Genomic DNA, 16,850 nt, shown 5'->3' with positions numbered 1-16,850 from the left:
ATTTCGAATACCCAATCCAATCCTTTAGTTAGTTTTTGATTCGGTTCGTAAGTTAGACATTTTCTGGGTTGGTCAACCCGACCAATCTGGGAATAATGTTACCATCCAACTCAACCCTATGCTACTTTTAAAAATATTAAGAATATTTAAAGTTTGTAACGAGTGTTAGTGATGCATTGTCACATATATGGTAGACAAGTAGAATTTTTAAAAATAATTAAAAAGAAAAAAAAAAACCAGCAACCTCAACAAAACCTGTAAAATATAGGGTTGGATTGGGTCGGGTCGTGATTCGTGAACTCTCTTCGAGTTATTCGGGTCATCAACTCAACATACCTAAAATCTCGAGTTGGTTAAAAAGATTTTTTCTCATCCCAACCCAATCTAACCCAATCGTTATATATCCCTAATTTTTTCAAAAAATATTTAGCTATCTCCTTTGTAAATTTTGAATATATATTCATATCATGTATTTTCTTAAAGGAAAACTATTATTATTTAACCAATCTTGATGATATGAACTAAGAGACATCAATCATACAATATATTTCAATGAAGATGCGAAGAAAATGCTTGTGAAATTATCAAAAGATATTTCAATTCATGCCACGTTAAAAAAGAATGAAACTTCATAGTTATAAATTTTGAGTTGATTATAATTCAGAGAGATTGTATTTCATTAATGTATTTTAAGACTTTTTATTTACTTTAAAGTTACATTTACCTAGTGACTACTAGTCATAAAGTATGAATGTTACAAACTTTTGAAATGTCACACGTAAGATCAAGAGTTTCATTTTGAGGTATATAAAGCCATGTAGACTTGGAAAATGTGGTCAAATGAGCATTTGTTCTTTCCTGTAGCCAATGGCTAAGATTCTTACAATTCTATGTAGTTTAGGTTGCATGTAGAATTATTCAAGTTTGACATGATCGATCTTGGTTATGGAATGATTCGAATCTCAAACAAGTGTTCTTATTTTGAGATATTCGATTAACAAGATAATCTGAATCTTACTCCCCTTGTAGTGATTTTCATATCACTCGATAATAAATAATTTTGAGGGACTAAAATTAAAATAGAACGATATTTTAATTAATAAAATAAAAACACATGGGATATTGAGAGAAAAAAAAATGTCAAAAAAGGTGGCTATAAAATTCCATTTTATGAGTCAAAAAGAGGTGAGTGATTGAATTCAAGTACCCCTTTTCACATTTTCTTTTATTCATACCAATAAAGTCTTTGCTTAATAATTTGGATGGATACAATTTTTCAAATAACCTAAGCTATAATATTCCTCAAATTTTTTTAAAAAATATTTATAAATTTTACGTTAATATCCCGAACTTTGAGAGTTCTATCACTTATAAAGACATTGGGCGAGAAAGAAGGACCCTTCCCTATCCCGGGACCAACGCTAAATTTTTCATTTTGTTTTCGTCGATCAAATTATTTATGGAGAATTTTTTACTCGTTTCATATTTAATATAATTTTTATTAAAAAATATATAATAATTTAATAAATTCAATAAGGTTTTATTAGAAAAAAAATATAATAAATGTTACAAATTCAAATTTTAATATTAGAATATAATTAATAACTCTTAAAAATATATTTAAAGTGGCCTCAAGTGACCGAACTCAATTTAGAGAAAAATCTCTCTATGGCTGGTTTGAGTATTTAAAGAAATACTTCATAAGTGACTTACTATTGGGTTAAATGCAAGAACATGAAAATGCAATGAGGGGACCTATCATAACAGTCTATTTTCCTACGGTACTATCTTAACGGGTAACTTGGATGTGTATCATATAGTCTACACAGAGATCCCATACATGCAAGTATGGACTCACTAGTCAGTTCGCACACTGCTGGACCACTTTCTTTGTCGAGCGAGCATACTCTGGGAGCTCCTTAGGTCAGACACCTATTAGAACTAGTAACCGTCATGACAACATTATGTTAAACATAATGATCGCTTTCCTGCCTGACCGTCGCAACACTAATAAATATAATGATCGCTTTCTAGCTTGGTCATCGCAACATTATGATAAACATAATGATCGTTTTCCTGTCTCATAACGTACACGTCCGTACTATCGTGAAGTAAGGGGTATCCCCCAATGCTTGATGAGCACACAATAATGCATTATGTCCCAACATTTTTCCATTTTCATTATCATTTAATACAACCCCATTAGTGTTCCCAACACAATAATTCTGCCTCATAACGTACGCGTCGTTTTGCATGTCAAACATATCATATCATTCAAATTAGATAAATATATGATATCATAACATTCCATGCTTCCAAACATAACAATTTTCATTATATGCATATCATATCATACCTATCGCATCACAATATATCATATCATAAACATGTCAATTTATCATATATATATCGTAGTCATATCGTTCTCTATTGGGGTGTGCAAACTGACTAGTGAGTCCATACTCCACTTATGGGATGTGGGTAGAGTATATAGTACACATCCAAGTTACCCGGTAGGAAAATAGACTGTTATGATAGGTCCCGTTATTGCATTCGAATGTTCTTGCATTTAACCTCAATAGTGGGGAGACTTACTAAGTATTTCTTTAATATATATCATTTTTATCATAATCATATCATATCGTAAATACTTTGTGGTCATATCATTCCCTGACTTATCATAATTTTAACATTCTTAAACCTATCACAGTCATATCGTTACATGAACGTATTTTAGTCATATCGTTACATAAATGTATCCTAACTCTTTCTACCCTTACCTAACTATATTCTTTTATCAATCAATTGTAAATATATCATTTTTATCAATCTCTTATGTCCAAAGCACTTCAATACGTACCCTAACTTTAACGTTTCATGAACATATCTTATTGGATGGATGTCCTTAACAAGTAAAATGAATACCAACAATTAATGTATATACATTAGTTATTCTACCTAGCAATTATTATCTTAGATATTCTTAAACACTGCTCTTCAAGTTTATAGTACCAAGTATTTTGGTAAGATATACTCAAATGGGTCAGTAATGTACAAACTAATTTAATAAAGTGCTTGAATCTTGACTATATTCTAATAAATTTAATATTGAATTTTGGAAGAATGATATGGGAAAACGTACCTCAAATCCACTCTCTGTTTTTTTTGTTCCCTTCAACAAAATTGTTCCCAATACGTTCAAGGAAGCTTCTTCACAGTTTGCGTCTCCCAATTCTCTTTCTCCACCGGTTACCTTTCTGTGAACATGATCCTCAATTTTCCACGGCCTTTTCTCTTCAATTTCTTCTCTCTCCCATTTTCCGCCTTCCTCTTACTCTCCCATGTCTAATTCACTCAACCCTCCACCACTTCCCGCCGGCAAACACTCCGGCCATCCCCCTTCTCTGGTGGGTCTCCGCCACTTCCTCCTCCTCCTCCTCCTCCTCTGTTCACTTTCTCTCTCCCATGGCGATGAACTTCAGCCACTTTTGGACCTCAAGTCCGCCCTCCACAACAACTCAACCTCCATGGTTCTTAGTTCTTGGGTAAGAGGGAAAGATGTTTGCAGCAGCTTCCATGGCATTGTCTGTGATTCCAATGGCTTTGTTGTGGAAATCAATCTCTCTGCTCATAACTTATCTGGGATTCTTCCTTTTCATTCCATTTGTTCTTTGCAGTCTCTTGAGAAGCTCTCTTTTGGGGGTAATTTTTTGTATGGGACAGTCAGTAATGCCTTGAGGAACTGTTCCATGTTGAAGTATTTGGATTTGGGACAGAATTTCTTTACTGGTGAAGTGCCTGATTTGTCTTCTTTGAGGGGATTAAGGTTCTTGAATTTGAATAACAGTGGGTTTTCTGGAGATTTTCCTTGGAAATCTCTTCTGAATCTTACTGATTTGGAGTTCTTGAGCCTTGGAGATAATTCATTTAACCCAACAAGTTCATTCCCATCAGAGATTATTGAGCTTAACAAGCTTTATTGGCTTTACCTCTCTAACTGCAGCATTCATGGAGAAATCCCACCTGGGATTGGGAACCTCTCTCTGCTTGAGAATCTTGAGCTCTCACAAAATGAACTTACAGGTGACATTCCTTCTGAGATTGTGAATCTCAAGAGGCTATGGCAGCTGGAGTTACATGAGAATTCCTTGACCGGGAAGCTTCCAATCGGGTTCGGTAACCTCACTGGACTGAGGGAATTTGATGCCTCTACTAATATTCTTGAAGGTGATCTTATGGAGTTGAGGTTCCTGACTAATCTGGAGTCCTTGCAGCTCTTTCAAAATCAATTTTCCGGTACGATTCCGGAGGAGTTCGGGGACTTCAAGGACCTTGTTGAACTATCTCTTTACCAGAACAAGCTCACTGGCAGCCTGCCTCAAAGAATTGGATCTTGGGCAGCCTTCCTTTTCATTGATGTTTCAGAGAATTTCTTATCTGGACCTATACCTCCAGACATGTGCAAGCAGGGCAATATGACTGTTCTCCTGATGCTGCAAAACAACTTCAGTGGTGGAATCCCAGAAAGCTATATGAACTGTAAATCTTTGAAGCGTTTTCGTGTAAGCAATAACTCTCTTTCGGGTGTCGTTCCTGCTGGGATTTGGAGTCTGCCGAATCTTAGCATCATTGATCTTTCAATGAATCAGTTCGACGGTCCGGTGACTTCCGATATCGGTAAAGCAAAAGCACTTGCCCAGTTATTCTTATCGAACAACCGGTTTTCTGGAAAACTACCAGCCGAGCTTGGCGAAGTATCATCCTTAGTCTCGATCCAGATCGATTTGAACCAATTTGTTGGTCCAATACCAGAATCACTTGGCAAGTTGAAGGTCTTAGACAGCCTTTCTTTGAACAACAACAAGTTTTCTGACAACATACCTAGCTCATTAGGCTCTTGCAGTTCTCTTTCTACCATAGATCTGTCTATGAATTCGTTCTCCGGGCATATTCCAGAGAATCTTGGATATCTGCCAATTCTAAACTCCTTGAATCTGTCGAACAACAAACTTTCAGGCGAAATTCCAACTAGTTTTTCTCAGCTGAAGCTAAGCAGTTTCGACCTGTCTAACAACAGGTTAAGTGGCCAAGTACCTGAATCATTAGCGATCCAAGCCTTTGAAGAAAGTTTCATGAGAAATCCAGGCTTGTGCAGTGAGTCTATTAGATACTTGAATTCATGTTCATCAACCTCTAGATCATCCAGCCACATCAGGTCGTTGCTGTCATGTACCATTGCTGGAATTCTAGTGTTGCTGCTCATGTCCTTCTTGTGCTTGTTGTTTGTTAAATCGAAACGTAACAATGCTAAGCATTTACTGAAATCCCGATCGTGGGATATGAAGCCATTCCACATAGTTTGCTTCACGGAGAAGGAAATCATTGATTCAATCAATTCTCACAACTTGATAGGCAAAGGAGGATCTGGAAATGTGTACAAAGTTGTATTAAGTAATGGAAAAGAGCTTGCCGTGAAACATATATGGCAGTCGAGCTCCATCGACCAAACAAATTGTCAAACCAGTGCAACCATCTTAACCAAAAGGAAGATCAGGTCTTCTGAATATGACGCAGAAGTAGCTACATTGAGTTCAGTGAGACATGTCAATGTAGTGAAATTATACTGTAGCATTTCGAGCGAGGATAGTAACCTGTTGGTTTATGAGTACTTACCGAATGGAAGTTTATGGGATCAGCTGCATACTAGCAGAAAGATTGAGATGGGATGGCAGATAAGGTACGAGGTTGCAGTTGGAGCAGCAAGAGGACTCGAATATTTGCATCATGGGTGTGACCGACCCGTGATTCACCGTGATGTGAAGTCGAGCAATATTTTATTAGACAGTGATTGGAAACCTAGGATAGCAGATTTCGGGTTAGCCAAGATTCTGCAAGATGCCTGTGGGGGTGGAGATTCTTCTCATGTCATAGCAGGAACACTCGGCTACATAGCCCCAGGTTAGTCAAATGGAATTCACAAAGAAAAACAAAAATACTTAAAAGAGAAAAAGGGGAATTTAATTACCTCTGACTTTACTTTGATGTCACAGAATATGCCTACACGTGCAAGATAAACGAGAAGAGCGACGTTTACAGCTTCGGAGTGGTCCTAATGGAACTAGTAACAGGAAGGAAGCCCAATGAGCCAGAGTTTGGGGAGAACAAAGACATTGTACAATGGGCACACAGCAGAATGAGAGACCTAAAAGGCAATCTAAAAGATATGGTAGATCCTAGCATCTCAGAGGTTCAAGTGGAAGATCCAATCAAAGTGTTACGAATCGCACTTCGCTGCACGGCTAAGACTCCGTCTACAAGGCCCTCCATGAGAATGGTAGTTCATATGCTCGAAGAGGCTGAACCTTGTAACTTTATTGACATTGTTGTCAAGAAAGAATGTGCAAAGTAAACACAAAACTCGTGTTTAGTCCTAATAGGATTTCAAGCCTTTCTCAAGAAGTTAGCAACTAGAGGTTAGATCCCTGTAGGCTGGGAAAAAAGGGTTTTGCCCCCTCCTTTTTCCTATTTTCCTGCCTTTTTGCTTCATTAGTAGGAAGCATCTGTAACAAAACATATGCCAATCAATTAAATTCCAGTTGAATAATCATAAAGTTTGTAGAAAGCAATCATTGCACAACAAAAGTATTTATTACTATTTATTGTCTATGAAGAATCAGATTAGCCACCACCTTTTTTCCTGCTAAATACTATACCTACACTTCAGCTACAAAGTTCTACCTTCTTTTTAAATAATATTCTCTACTTATCCAAACTTGACAGAAAGATGAGATCAAATGCTATTTTATAGTAAAAAGCTATAGAGATATATAAAATAGATATTTATATATAGTAAGTGGTTATATCTTTATTGAAACCATATATGGCATATATGGTAGTGCTTTGGAAATGTACTATGTTCATTCTCTATATTCTCTCTTGTTGTACATGCCTAAAGTCATCAATATAAATCTTTAGCCAACATCATTCCCTTCTTATATTTTCTCTATCCTGTTTTTGGTATACAAAAGTCATCCATATAAACCTTTAGCTAATATTCTTCATTGCATTTTCTCTCTCCTATTTTTTGTGTTTATCCATATAAACCTTTAGTCAATATTTCTCCTCACATTTTCTCTCTCCTGTTCTTGATGTACATAAGTCATTAATATACAAAGTAAGAGTATATTTATATAGATCTCTCTCCTGTTCTTTGTATTTATATAGATCGAGTGTGTGTGGTGTTGTGCGATCCTAACACAAAATAAGAGTATTCATTAGAACACAAGGTTATAGAACAAACTAAAACTACTCAAAAATTCATTTTATGCACAATAATTGATTGATTATAATATATATTTAAAGATGGGTAGGGTACATAAATGGCATGCTATGCTTCAAATTCACAAAACTCCCACACACTCATGCTTAGAGACACAAATATGTATAATCTAAATGTAAGTTGCAGTAACATACAATCAATGATTTAGTTGAACAAACCGAAAATAATTGATCATGATCACCTACGCCAATTTTCCTGAGCAACTCTCGTTGGTAAATGACTGTTATGAAGATTTGGCTCCTTTGGAGTAGTTGGAGAAGGCCTTCTTGTCCGAGATATTGCGTCTAATGGTTTTTTAGCATCTTTGTGACTCAATACCTTCAGAGGGGTTTCCTTCCTTGCACTATGTTGGCGAGATGGTACCAGAGAAGTTATTTCTTCTTTAGTTGATACAACCCTAAAGAGATGAGTTCCTTGTGTCAGAACATCACATGTTATGAGGGTTCAAATATTTAAAATTTTACCTACCTTCTAGGCTTCCTAACTCTTTGCTGTATCTTTTCTAATTTAGTCCTTTTCAAATTCTCCTCTGTTTTCTTGGTTGCTCTCTCTTTGCCTGGTTCGAGCTGACGACAAAGGCTCTGTTTCTCGCGTTTTAAAGCAACACAACTTTGTGAATCCATTGTACATAACTTGTGTTCAGAATCTACTTTTTTGTTGTTGCTGGAATCTGGTATTGTTCCTCTCTGTAAGCATCACAGATGTTAAATGCCTTTAGATTGGCAGATCTTGGGAAAAACAAACTAAACTAATTCTCTCTTGAATATCAACTTACTCGTGGATCATCTGGGGTTTTGCTCTCTAACATCCTTTGTTCATATTCTTCTTCAACATCATTTTCACATTCAGAATTCTAACAAAAAGAAAAAGTAATTATATTTCTCTCTATCCACAGAGGAGGAGGGATTTGAAAAACTTTTGATTGAAGAAAACTCACTTGGTTCGTGTATTTATTTTTTCTCTGCAACTTGTCGTCCCCATGGAACCTACGAGATGTAGTGATGTCTTTCAAGGGACAATTAGGCTTCTTCCCCAAGTTTGCTTCCCTTAGCACCCCTCTTTCCTAAAGCACCTAACGAGATCAGATTAGCATTTTGAAGAGATAAGATGTAATAGTCTAAGCCCACTGCTAACGGATATTGTCTTTTTTGGGCTTTCCCTTTCCGGCTTCCCCTCAAGGTTTTTAAAACGCGTCTGCTAGGGAGAGGTTTCCACACCCTTATAAGGAATGCTTCATTCTCCTCTCCAACCAACGTGGGATCTCACATAAGACAATCTAATAATCTTGATGGTAGATGAGAGGGATCACATACATCAGTTCTGAGCCTGAATGGCTTAGGATTTGTGGACTTTGGTCTGCTGGGTTTCAGCCCATGAGAACCAACTACGGCAGGGGTAGATTTCTCTTTCACAGTGTTCTTTGATACTCCCTTGACCACCTGCACCGTTTTTATCTATCATTAGAGCAAGCAGAGACCGAAATGAATTGAGTAAAAACACCATAGTAAAAGGACCAGGTAAAAGCAGAGACCTTTGCTGTATTTTTAAATTTCTCATGTTTGCCAAATGCCACTCTTTCAGACCGGCCGTTAGAATTGTTTTCCCTGCAAGATTTTCATTTAAACGAATCAATAATCAGAAGAACATATTCAACTTATATGCAAAATTAGAGCTACCTGTTATCATTGGGTGCGACATTTTCATCTGTGGTGGTTTCACTTTCATGCTCTATATGATTGCATTCTTGATTCTTCTCATGCTCCACTTTGCACAGAATTGATTTGAGATCATTTGCTTCTGAAATTTTCTCATCTGGATCATCATCTATAGATTTTTTGGACAATTTATCTGTATTCTCGTTTAGAATCTCTGCAATTTGCAAAACCGTTTCATCCCGATCACCTTCATTCATTTCAGCTACATTTTCTTTATCATCACACTCCAGAAGTTCTGAAATATTCATCTCCAATGCACCTGTTTTGACTATCTCTTCATGATAGTATTCTTGGTTCTTATCATCCTCCACTTCACATAGAACAACCTCAAAGTTATTTTTTTCCGAAATTCTCTCATCAAAATTCGATATTGAAGTTTCATTAGAGTCTTCGGTAAAGCTATTTGAATCTTCAGATCTTGAAAGTTCATCTTGATTTCCTTCATTACTCTTAGCAGAAGTTGACATAGAGCACCCTTGTATTGAAACATGCCTTGATTTCTCATCAATATCCATGTTACTAGCATCATCATCAACAATTTCTTTGGCAACACGGTCAGGAAGAGGCGACTTTAGGTTCTTTTCTTTGCTTCTCTTCAAAACTCTTGCAGATTTGGCATCCTGGCGTTTGCAACCGTGGGTTCCCAATGAATCAAGAACCCGGCTCTTTACCTCGCGTCCTCTGAACTTCTTCCTCACAACATCCTGGGGCAATGACTGTCCATCCCCTAATACATTCTTCTTTCCACTGGTAATCTCAAGTTTCTTCATTGCTGCACACAAAGTTTTCACAGGGGTATTCATTTCTTTTGAACTTTTCTTTTTCCTATCTCTCTTTGGAGATTGAAAGACCAAAGCCTTAGCTACCGTTGTAGTCTTTGGCTCTTCAGCTGATGTTGTCTTGGAATTTTTAACACTCAGAAAAGAATTGGTATTGGAGTTAAGCTTCCTGTTCCTTGGAGTAGTCATTGCCTTGGCATGAGCTTGTGTTGTACTAGGCTTGGTAGTAGGCGGTCTAGATTTCACTCTAGCGTCCACAATCCTTTTGGAAATGGAAGATATCAGAGCTAGCCTTGCCACTCTAGGCCTCGAAGACTTTGGAGGGGCTGTAAGTGGGCATTTCAGGTTCCTAGTAGTTACACAAAATGATGCTAAATCGTATCATTCATGTGCAGAAGAAAGGTAAGAAAAATGTAAGAAGAAGAGAAATTTTGATCCTAACCTTCGACCTCTCTGAAGCCGTACATTCGGACTCCTCGTTGCCATTACCTGTTTGATTTAACACTTTCTTACATGAAAAACAAATAAGAAAGTAAAGAACCCGCTTGCAGAGGAACTCAATCAACAACATACCCGCATAACAAAGTTTTTGTAAACGACATCAGAGTCCGTTTCTTCTGGATGCATCTCTTCACACCCTACAATTTTAACAAAAATAAAATTCGAGAGTGCAAAACGAAGAAAATTATTCTGTTCGTGTTAGAAATGAAAGAAATACAATCTTGACTTTGAATGGATAAGAATAGACATTATATATGGAACTAAAATAGTTCTCAGAATGAACAACAATCCAAGATGATTTAAAGAACTTCATCTCTCAGCTACTCCAATTCAAAATAGTTCAACAAAATTCAAACACAGCAACTCTTCTTCTTTTCCTCCTTTTGCAGCAGACCTAGTTCTCAAGGCAAAATCCGGAAACTCACACAATATCGGAGAAAAAAAACCAGAGAACAGTAACAGAATTTAAAAGATAACCAAAATGTAGTTCAGGCCTGCGATCGTCCGATAGTACAATTCCAACAGACTGAAGAATAAAAAACATCAAACCCTAAGCAACAGGAGAAGAGAAAAAAGAAAGAAAAATGAGAAGAAACAAACCGACTCGTGAGCAGAACCAGTAGCGATCATCGGGAATGTAGGGATCAGGAACGGTGAAGTCAACGAACTTAGGCGCTTCAATCATCTCGTAGAAATCTTCGCCTGAATCGTCACTAGTAAACTTCACAGCTTGAGTCTCCTCCATGGTAGTCACTATAACTGAGCAAGTGAATAGAGAGAGAGAGAGAGAGAGGGTTTTACTGATCGAAGAGAAATGAATTTGTAGAGATGGCAAGGAAACAGAGGAGTAAGTTTTAAATCGGCGCGTTTCTGGATGTAGCCGTTGGAGAAAGGTCTCGGATTCGGACAGGACAGGCTGATGGAAGGGGGCATTTTCGGGATTTTGTATACCTTTTTGGCCCGAACCCGAATCCAATGGACCCGGACCAATGTATTTTTTCAGCAAAAAAAACCGTCTCACAACTCGGTCCAAATATTTGGGCTCGGCACCTTTTTGAACCGGTAGTTGTAACATTTGAACCTATGCCGGTCAAATAATGACCCAGTTTTCTCATTATTTATTTATTTATTTTTAAATATTTAATTAAAATGTGTAACCCAATATAGACCTCTATTTTAAAAAATTATTTTCAAATAATTAAAATTTATTTTAATGAGTGGTTGGATATTAAATAATAATATATATATATATATATATATATATCTAATTTTAGGGAAATCACGAACAACTCAATTTATAAGTTTTTCATTTATTTGAATCCAACTCAACCCAACCCAAATAAGTTCATAACTCAAACGAAAATCATACGAGTTGGATCATAAACCATCGAAAGATGTCGTTGAAAACTTTATGGAATATCGAATTTTCGTGGAGATAATCACAGCAAGAAAGTTGCACCATCGTCGTTGAAAAATCTCATGCCCCCACCGTAGAATGGAGAATGATCGGGAGATTTCAGAAATTTTGAAGAGAAAAACATGTTATTCTTGCACGTTTTATGGTTTATTCAAGGTGATACCTGGATTTGTATGGTTCGTAGCTATGGCATACTAGAGATCGAGGCTATGAAGCTATAATAAATTAGAGTCGTGTACAATATTTTAATATATTTAAGAATATAATTTAATAAAAGTTATGTGATCCATGAAATCTCAAACTCTTTAATATAACGTATTTTATAATAATTTAATTAAATTCTTGTAATTCATATAATAATATTTAGTAGTGGTCCATTTTTTTAATATAAAATAGGTTTTCTAAAATAATAATTATCTTTAAAACACAATAATCAAAGAGGATTTAATGCCAAATTTGCCCCCCAACAACTTAGAAAAGACTTGTTTCATCATAAATCCAATGGTTCGAAAGTGACATGTCCATGTTCGGTTATTAAAGTGTCACCTTTATCTAAAAGACCAGTCTCGAGTAAGACAGGAAATCTGTATTTTTATTAGGGTAGAGATTCGGGACAAAGAGAAGAAGAAAAGAGCCAAGTGACATGTTCATGTTCGGTTATTAAAGTGTCACCTTTATCTAAAAAGACCAGTCTCGAGTAAGACGGGAAATCTGTATTTTTATTAGGGTAGAGATTCGAGACAAAGAGAAGAAGAAAAGAGCCAAGTGACATGTTCATGTTCGGTTATTAAAGTGTCACCTTTATCTAAAAAGACCAGTCTCGAGTAAGACGAGAAATCTGTATTTTTATTAGGGTAGAGATTTGAGGCAACGTGAAGAAGAAAGGAGCCATCAATTACCAATTAACTGTTTTTGTTTTTGTTTTGATTTCAGAAATGGAAATAGTGAATGAAATATTTTTGCCTATTATTCAAAATATCTTGGTTCGAGATTTTATTAGTAATTAAATGACTGTCGTTTAAATATCGTTATAGCTGGTATCACAATAAAACGTCTCCGGGTAGGTTGTGGTTCGCGGATGAACGAAGACAGAAGCTGATAGAAATATGACGGTTGAGTAACGGGAAGTGTACATAAATTAACCGAGACCATATTTGAACTTGACAATCGATCCTCGGCTTCTTGAAAAATGGTTCTAAGAAATTCAACCATCGTGAATTCTTCACGGAAAATCTCCGTCTTTTCCACGAACATCCCTAATCGAAACGAACAAAAAAAAATTTAATTTTATTAAGGAAATGGTAGCTGGATTTGACTGTTGGCAGCCCCTCAACACAAAACTGTGGGAGGGAATAAAAGGAATAATTTTGCTTATCACGCAATTCGCACCCTTTTTATATATTTATTTAATAATTTTTTATTTTTATTATTATTTAAATTTTAATTAATTTTAGGGTTAGGTGGAACGTCTCAAATTGATGGCATTTAATTAAATAAGATAACTATACACGTTTGGATGATATCACAAATAATATTATTTATAAAAATAAATTAATTAATATGTTATGCCCAACTTAAAATTAATAATATATTAAATTTTTGTCTATAATTATTTTTTTAATTCTATTTTACGTGGATGGGTCGTTCATAAATCTAATAAATGAAATAAGTTTTTCGCTTTAGGGTATCGAAGTTTTAGTTCTTGTCATTCCTTGTTTTGCAGCAGTGAACTTGATGGTAGCATAGGTTAGTTTTCGTGCCGGTTTTTTTTAGGTTAGAGGTTGATTCCCGCTTCCATTAATCTTTCTTTTGTTGGATGATGAAAGTCCTATATCGGCTAATTTAGGGAATGATCATGGGTTTATAAGTGAGGAATACTAACTCCATTAGTATGAGGCCTTTTGGGAAGCCCAAAGCAAAGCCGTGAGAGCTTATGCTCAAAGTGGACAATATCATACCATTGTGGAAAGTCGTGTTCGTCTAACATCTTTTATAATTTGTTTTTGTAAGTAGGAGCATAGATTTACGCAGATAGTAGGGATCATATTTAAGAGTGGAAGCTCAAGCTGGCAATTCGTTCTAACGAACGAAAAATGAAAAATTGATATGAACCTAAAGAAAGTCTTGCATCGATTGGCAAATGGGAGAGATTCACGATAAGTCTTTTGAATGCTTTCAAAAACAAAGTTATGACCGTTTATAGAGATGTCAGTGTGTCTTTCCTCATGTTCCGCTCATGTCGCCTCCTATTTCAAATTTCCGTTATTTTTTTTTCCAATTTTTTATTTGTTAATATAATTTAAAATATTATAATAAATCTGATGATATTAAATAAAAAAATATTTATTTACTTAATTAATAAATAAATATTTAAGTTAGTTATGCGATATCAGGAGAGTAAATAATACTCAATTCCGACCTCATTTAGCTAATGAAAAATATTTTCTTCCAGATTTCTCTTTCATCCCGTGGGTCTCTCATCCTACGAGTTTTTCGACAAATTTGTGATAAAAAATAGACAATATTATGTTGTTATTGAGATTGATCGTACCAATCTCAATAAAATACAGACAGCTATAAATAAGTAAAATTGTTTTTTATTAAAATAAATAAATATTTATCTGGTAAAATATTTGACATGAATGCAATCAAAATTAATGAAGTAAAAATGTCACATCAAAGTCGGTAGCTAATTACAATATACCAAAGTAGAAGTCTTTTCTTCTCATTTATTTTTTATTATAATAAAATACTATAAATATTTATTCAATACTTGGGGGAAAAAAAATAACCAAAGTCGCACAAATAACATTAATTTCATTTTAGGTTGGAGTGTTTAAAAAAAAATAAAAAATTCGAAAAATTTGACCGTACTATTTAAGTTGGATTAGGTGTGGATGCCTCGATCCAAAACCCTTAAGAATTCTCTTGGCCTAGCTGTAAACCATCACTCTAGGTCCATTGACCACTTTCTTTTTAGAGCCAGCTGAGCGGGTTGTCTCGATAACAAACGGTCCACTACTGACTTTTGTGTATTTCTCAAAATAATCCTACTGACTTGAATTTCCACAAAAAACGAGTTAGTTCATGAATTCGCTTAAAATTATATTGAATTCAACCGAACCAACTTGAATTTACGGTTAATTTTACTAAATATATTTTCACCTGTGATGTATGTATGTACATACGTACTTTTTTAATTTAATATCATAATTATTATTTATTATTATTTATCTCCTACCATTCTAAAAATATGAATTAAAATATGAATTATTCCGATAATTTAGCATTATTGTGTTTTAAATTATTTTTTTAAAATTATTTAGAATACAAAATAATATAAAATCTGAAGTTCAACTAAAGATCTCATAAAAATCATTTATTTTATGTAATTTGTTAAAAAAATAATCATATTGTTTAATTATTCTGTCGTAGCCACACCCTTCACATGCAAATTAATTAAATTCAAACCATAATAAGATAGTCAAATTAAATTAAATTTGATTAATACTATTTTTCTAAAATAACTTCATATCTAAGTATTATAGTTTATTGCTTTAGAGATTGAAAACAACATGAAATTAATTATTAATTGATAAATTAAGTATATTTTTGGATATTAATTTAATAAATTGATTAAATTTCGAACTAAAATAAGAATAAAAACGCGAGATATTTTTATTGAACTAAAATATTTACTAAATTTATTAATATTTAATAATATTTCAACCATTATTTTAAATATAATATACATTTTTTAACCATAGATGAAATTTGAAAGATAGTTAATTGTTATGTATTAAAAATAGTTTATAGAATTAACATCAAATTAAAAACTCCTATTAAAATATTATAGGTTAAATTAATAAAAATATTTGATACCTTAAATAAATAAAAAAGGCCAAAAAAAATATATTTGCAATTAATTTTGGATCGGTTAGTATTTTATTTCAAAAATACCTTTCAACTTTTAATAATATTTTAAAATACAAAAAAAATAATAATAATATTATGTTTTTTTTTAAATTATTAATGTTTTGATCCAAAACTAACCGTTGTTAGACGAACTAGACTCTCCACAATGGTATGATATTATCCACTTTGAGTATAATCTCTCATGGCTTTACTTTGGACTTCATGAAAGACCCGTACCAATGAAGAGAGTATTCATTGATTATAAACCTATAATTATTCCCTAAATTAGCGACTTTCATCATCCGCAACCTATTTTTTAAAAAAAAATCTTAAATTTAAGAATAATTATTAAATTTTTTTAGTATTTTTATTAATTTAACTAAAGTTGAAGGAGGGAAAAAATAATAATTATTTAATATTGCCAACTTGAATATATAAAATAAACATAAAAATAGAATTTAATTATTGTAAATGCATCAAATGTGGTGCCACCTACGACTCTCAAGATTTCTGAATTTATGATAAAATAAAATAAATTTAACATAAGATTTGTTGACCAAGCCAAGGTAGCCAAAACACAAATCAAATCCTCAAAGTCAATACTTATGCTTAGTTATCAAAGCTTTATTCTATTTCGATTATTGACTAAGCCAACACCCTTCATTTTTACTTTTTCAAGCACCTTTTTTTTTTTTTTTTAATTTAAACTCGGCTAGTTCCCACCTTGGTTCGAGGGGAACGAAACATTCTTTAGTATACGCGTTTTATAATTATGAGGTTGACGACGATACGTATCGAGTCAAATTGGATAATATCGACTAGTGGTAGACTTAGGTTGTTACAAATGGTATTAGAGTTAGATACTAAGTGGTGTGTCATTGAGGACATTGGGCCACAAGGGAGTGAACTATGAGATCCCACATCAGTTGGAGTGGAACCTCTCTATAGCAGATGTGTTTTAAAACTTTGAGGTTGACGACTATACATAACAAGACAAAGTGAACAATATCTATTAGCGGTGGGCTTGGATGACAATACATTACGGGTCAAAACGGATAATATTTGCTAGAAGTGAACTTAGGCTGTTATACTAGTTTTCTTAAGTGACAATTTCAAGATTTAAACAATATTTGCAAGAGATTTATGATTTTATTAAATAATATTTAATATATTTTATTTATAGT

General features: G+C 34.2%; 2 protein-coding genes across 3 annotated transcripts; one reads left to right on the top strand and one right to left on the bottom strand.

The window, feature by feature from the left end:
* Positions 1-3,046: 3,046 nt before the first annotated feature.
* Positions 3,047-6,626, top strand: LOC111471030 (receptor-like protein kinase HAIKU2). Its single transcript, XM_023116710.1, has 2 exons — positions 3,047-5,958; positions 6,051-6,626. Exons 1-2 carry the CDS (start codon positions 3,342-3,344, stop codon positions 6,407-6,409), a joined length of 2,976 nt encoding a protein of 991 aa, XP_022972478.1. The 5' UTR covers positions 3,047-3,341; the 3' UTR covers positions 6,410-6,626.
* On the bottom strand, positions 6,428-11,153 carry LOC111471031. 2 transcript variants are annotated; one of them, XM_023116712.1, is made up of 11 exons: positions 10,935-11,153; positions 10,407-10,471; positions 10,276-10,322; positions 9,016-10,182; positions 8,871-8,943; positions 8,653-8,778; positions 8,277-8,402; positions 8,115-8,192; positions 7,808-8,025; positions 7,525-7,739; positions 6,428-6,560 (listed from the first exon to the last, which is right to left on the bottom strand). In XM_023116712.1, exons 1-11 carry the CDS (start codon positions 11,077-11,079, stop codon positions 6,547-6,549), a joined length of 2,274 nt encoding a protein of 757 aa, XP_022972480.1. In that variant the 5' UTR covers positions 11,080-11,153; the 3' UTR covers positions 6,428-6,546. The 2 variants fall into 2 exon arrangements, with proteins under 2 accessions (XP_022972480.1, XP_022972481.1); XM_023116713.1 differs by having other exon boundaries at positions 7,525-7,736.
* Between the last annotated feature and the right edge of the window lie 5,697 nt (positions 11,154-16,850).

This window comes from Cucurbita maxima, unplaced genomic scaffold (assembly GCF_002738345.1).
Source record: "Cucurbita maxima cultivar Rimu unplaced genomic scaffold, Cmax_1.0 Cma_Scf00048, whole genome shotgun sequence".
In the NCBI taxonomy this organism is placed as follows: domain Eukaryota; kingdom Viridiplantae; phylum Streptophyta; class Magnoliopsida; order Cucurbitales; family Cucurbitaceae; genus Cucurbita; species Cucurbita maxima.
The sequence above is the reverse complement of the archived record's forward strand: the minus strand, read 5'-3'. Positions and strand labels throughout refer to the sequence as shown.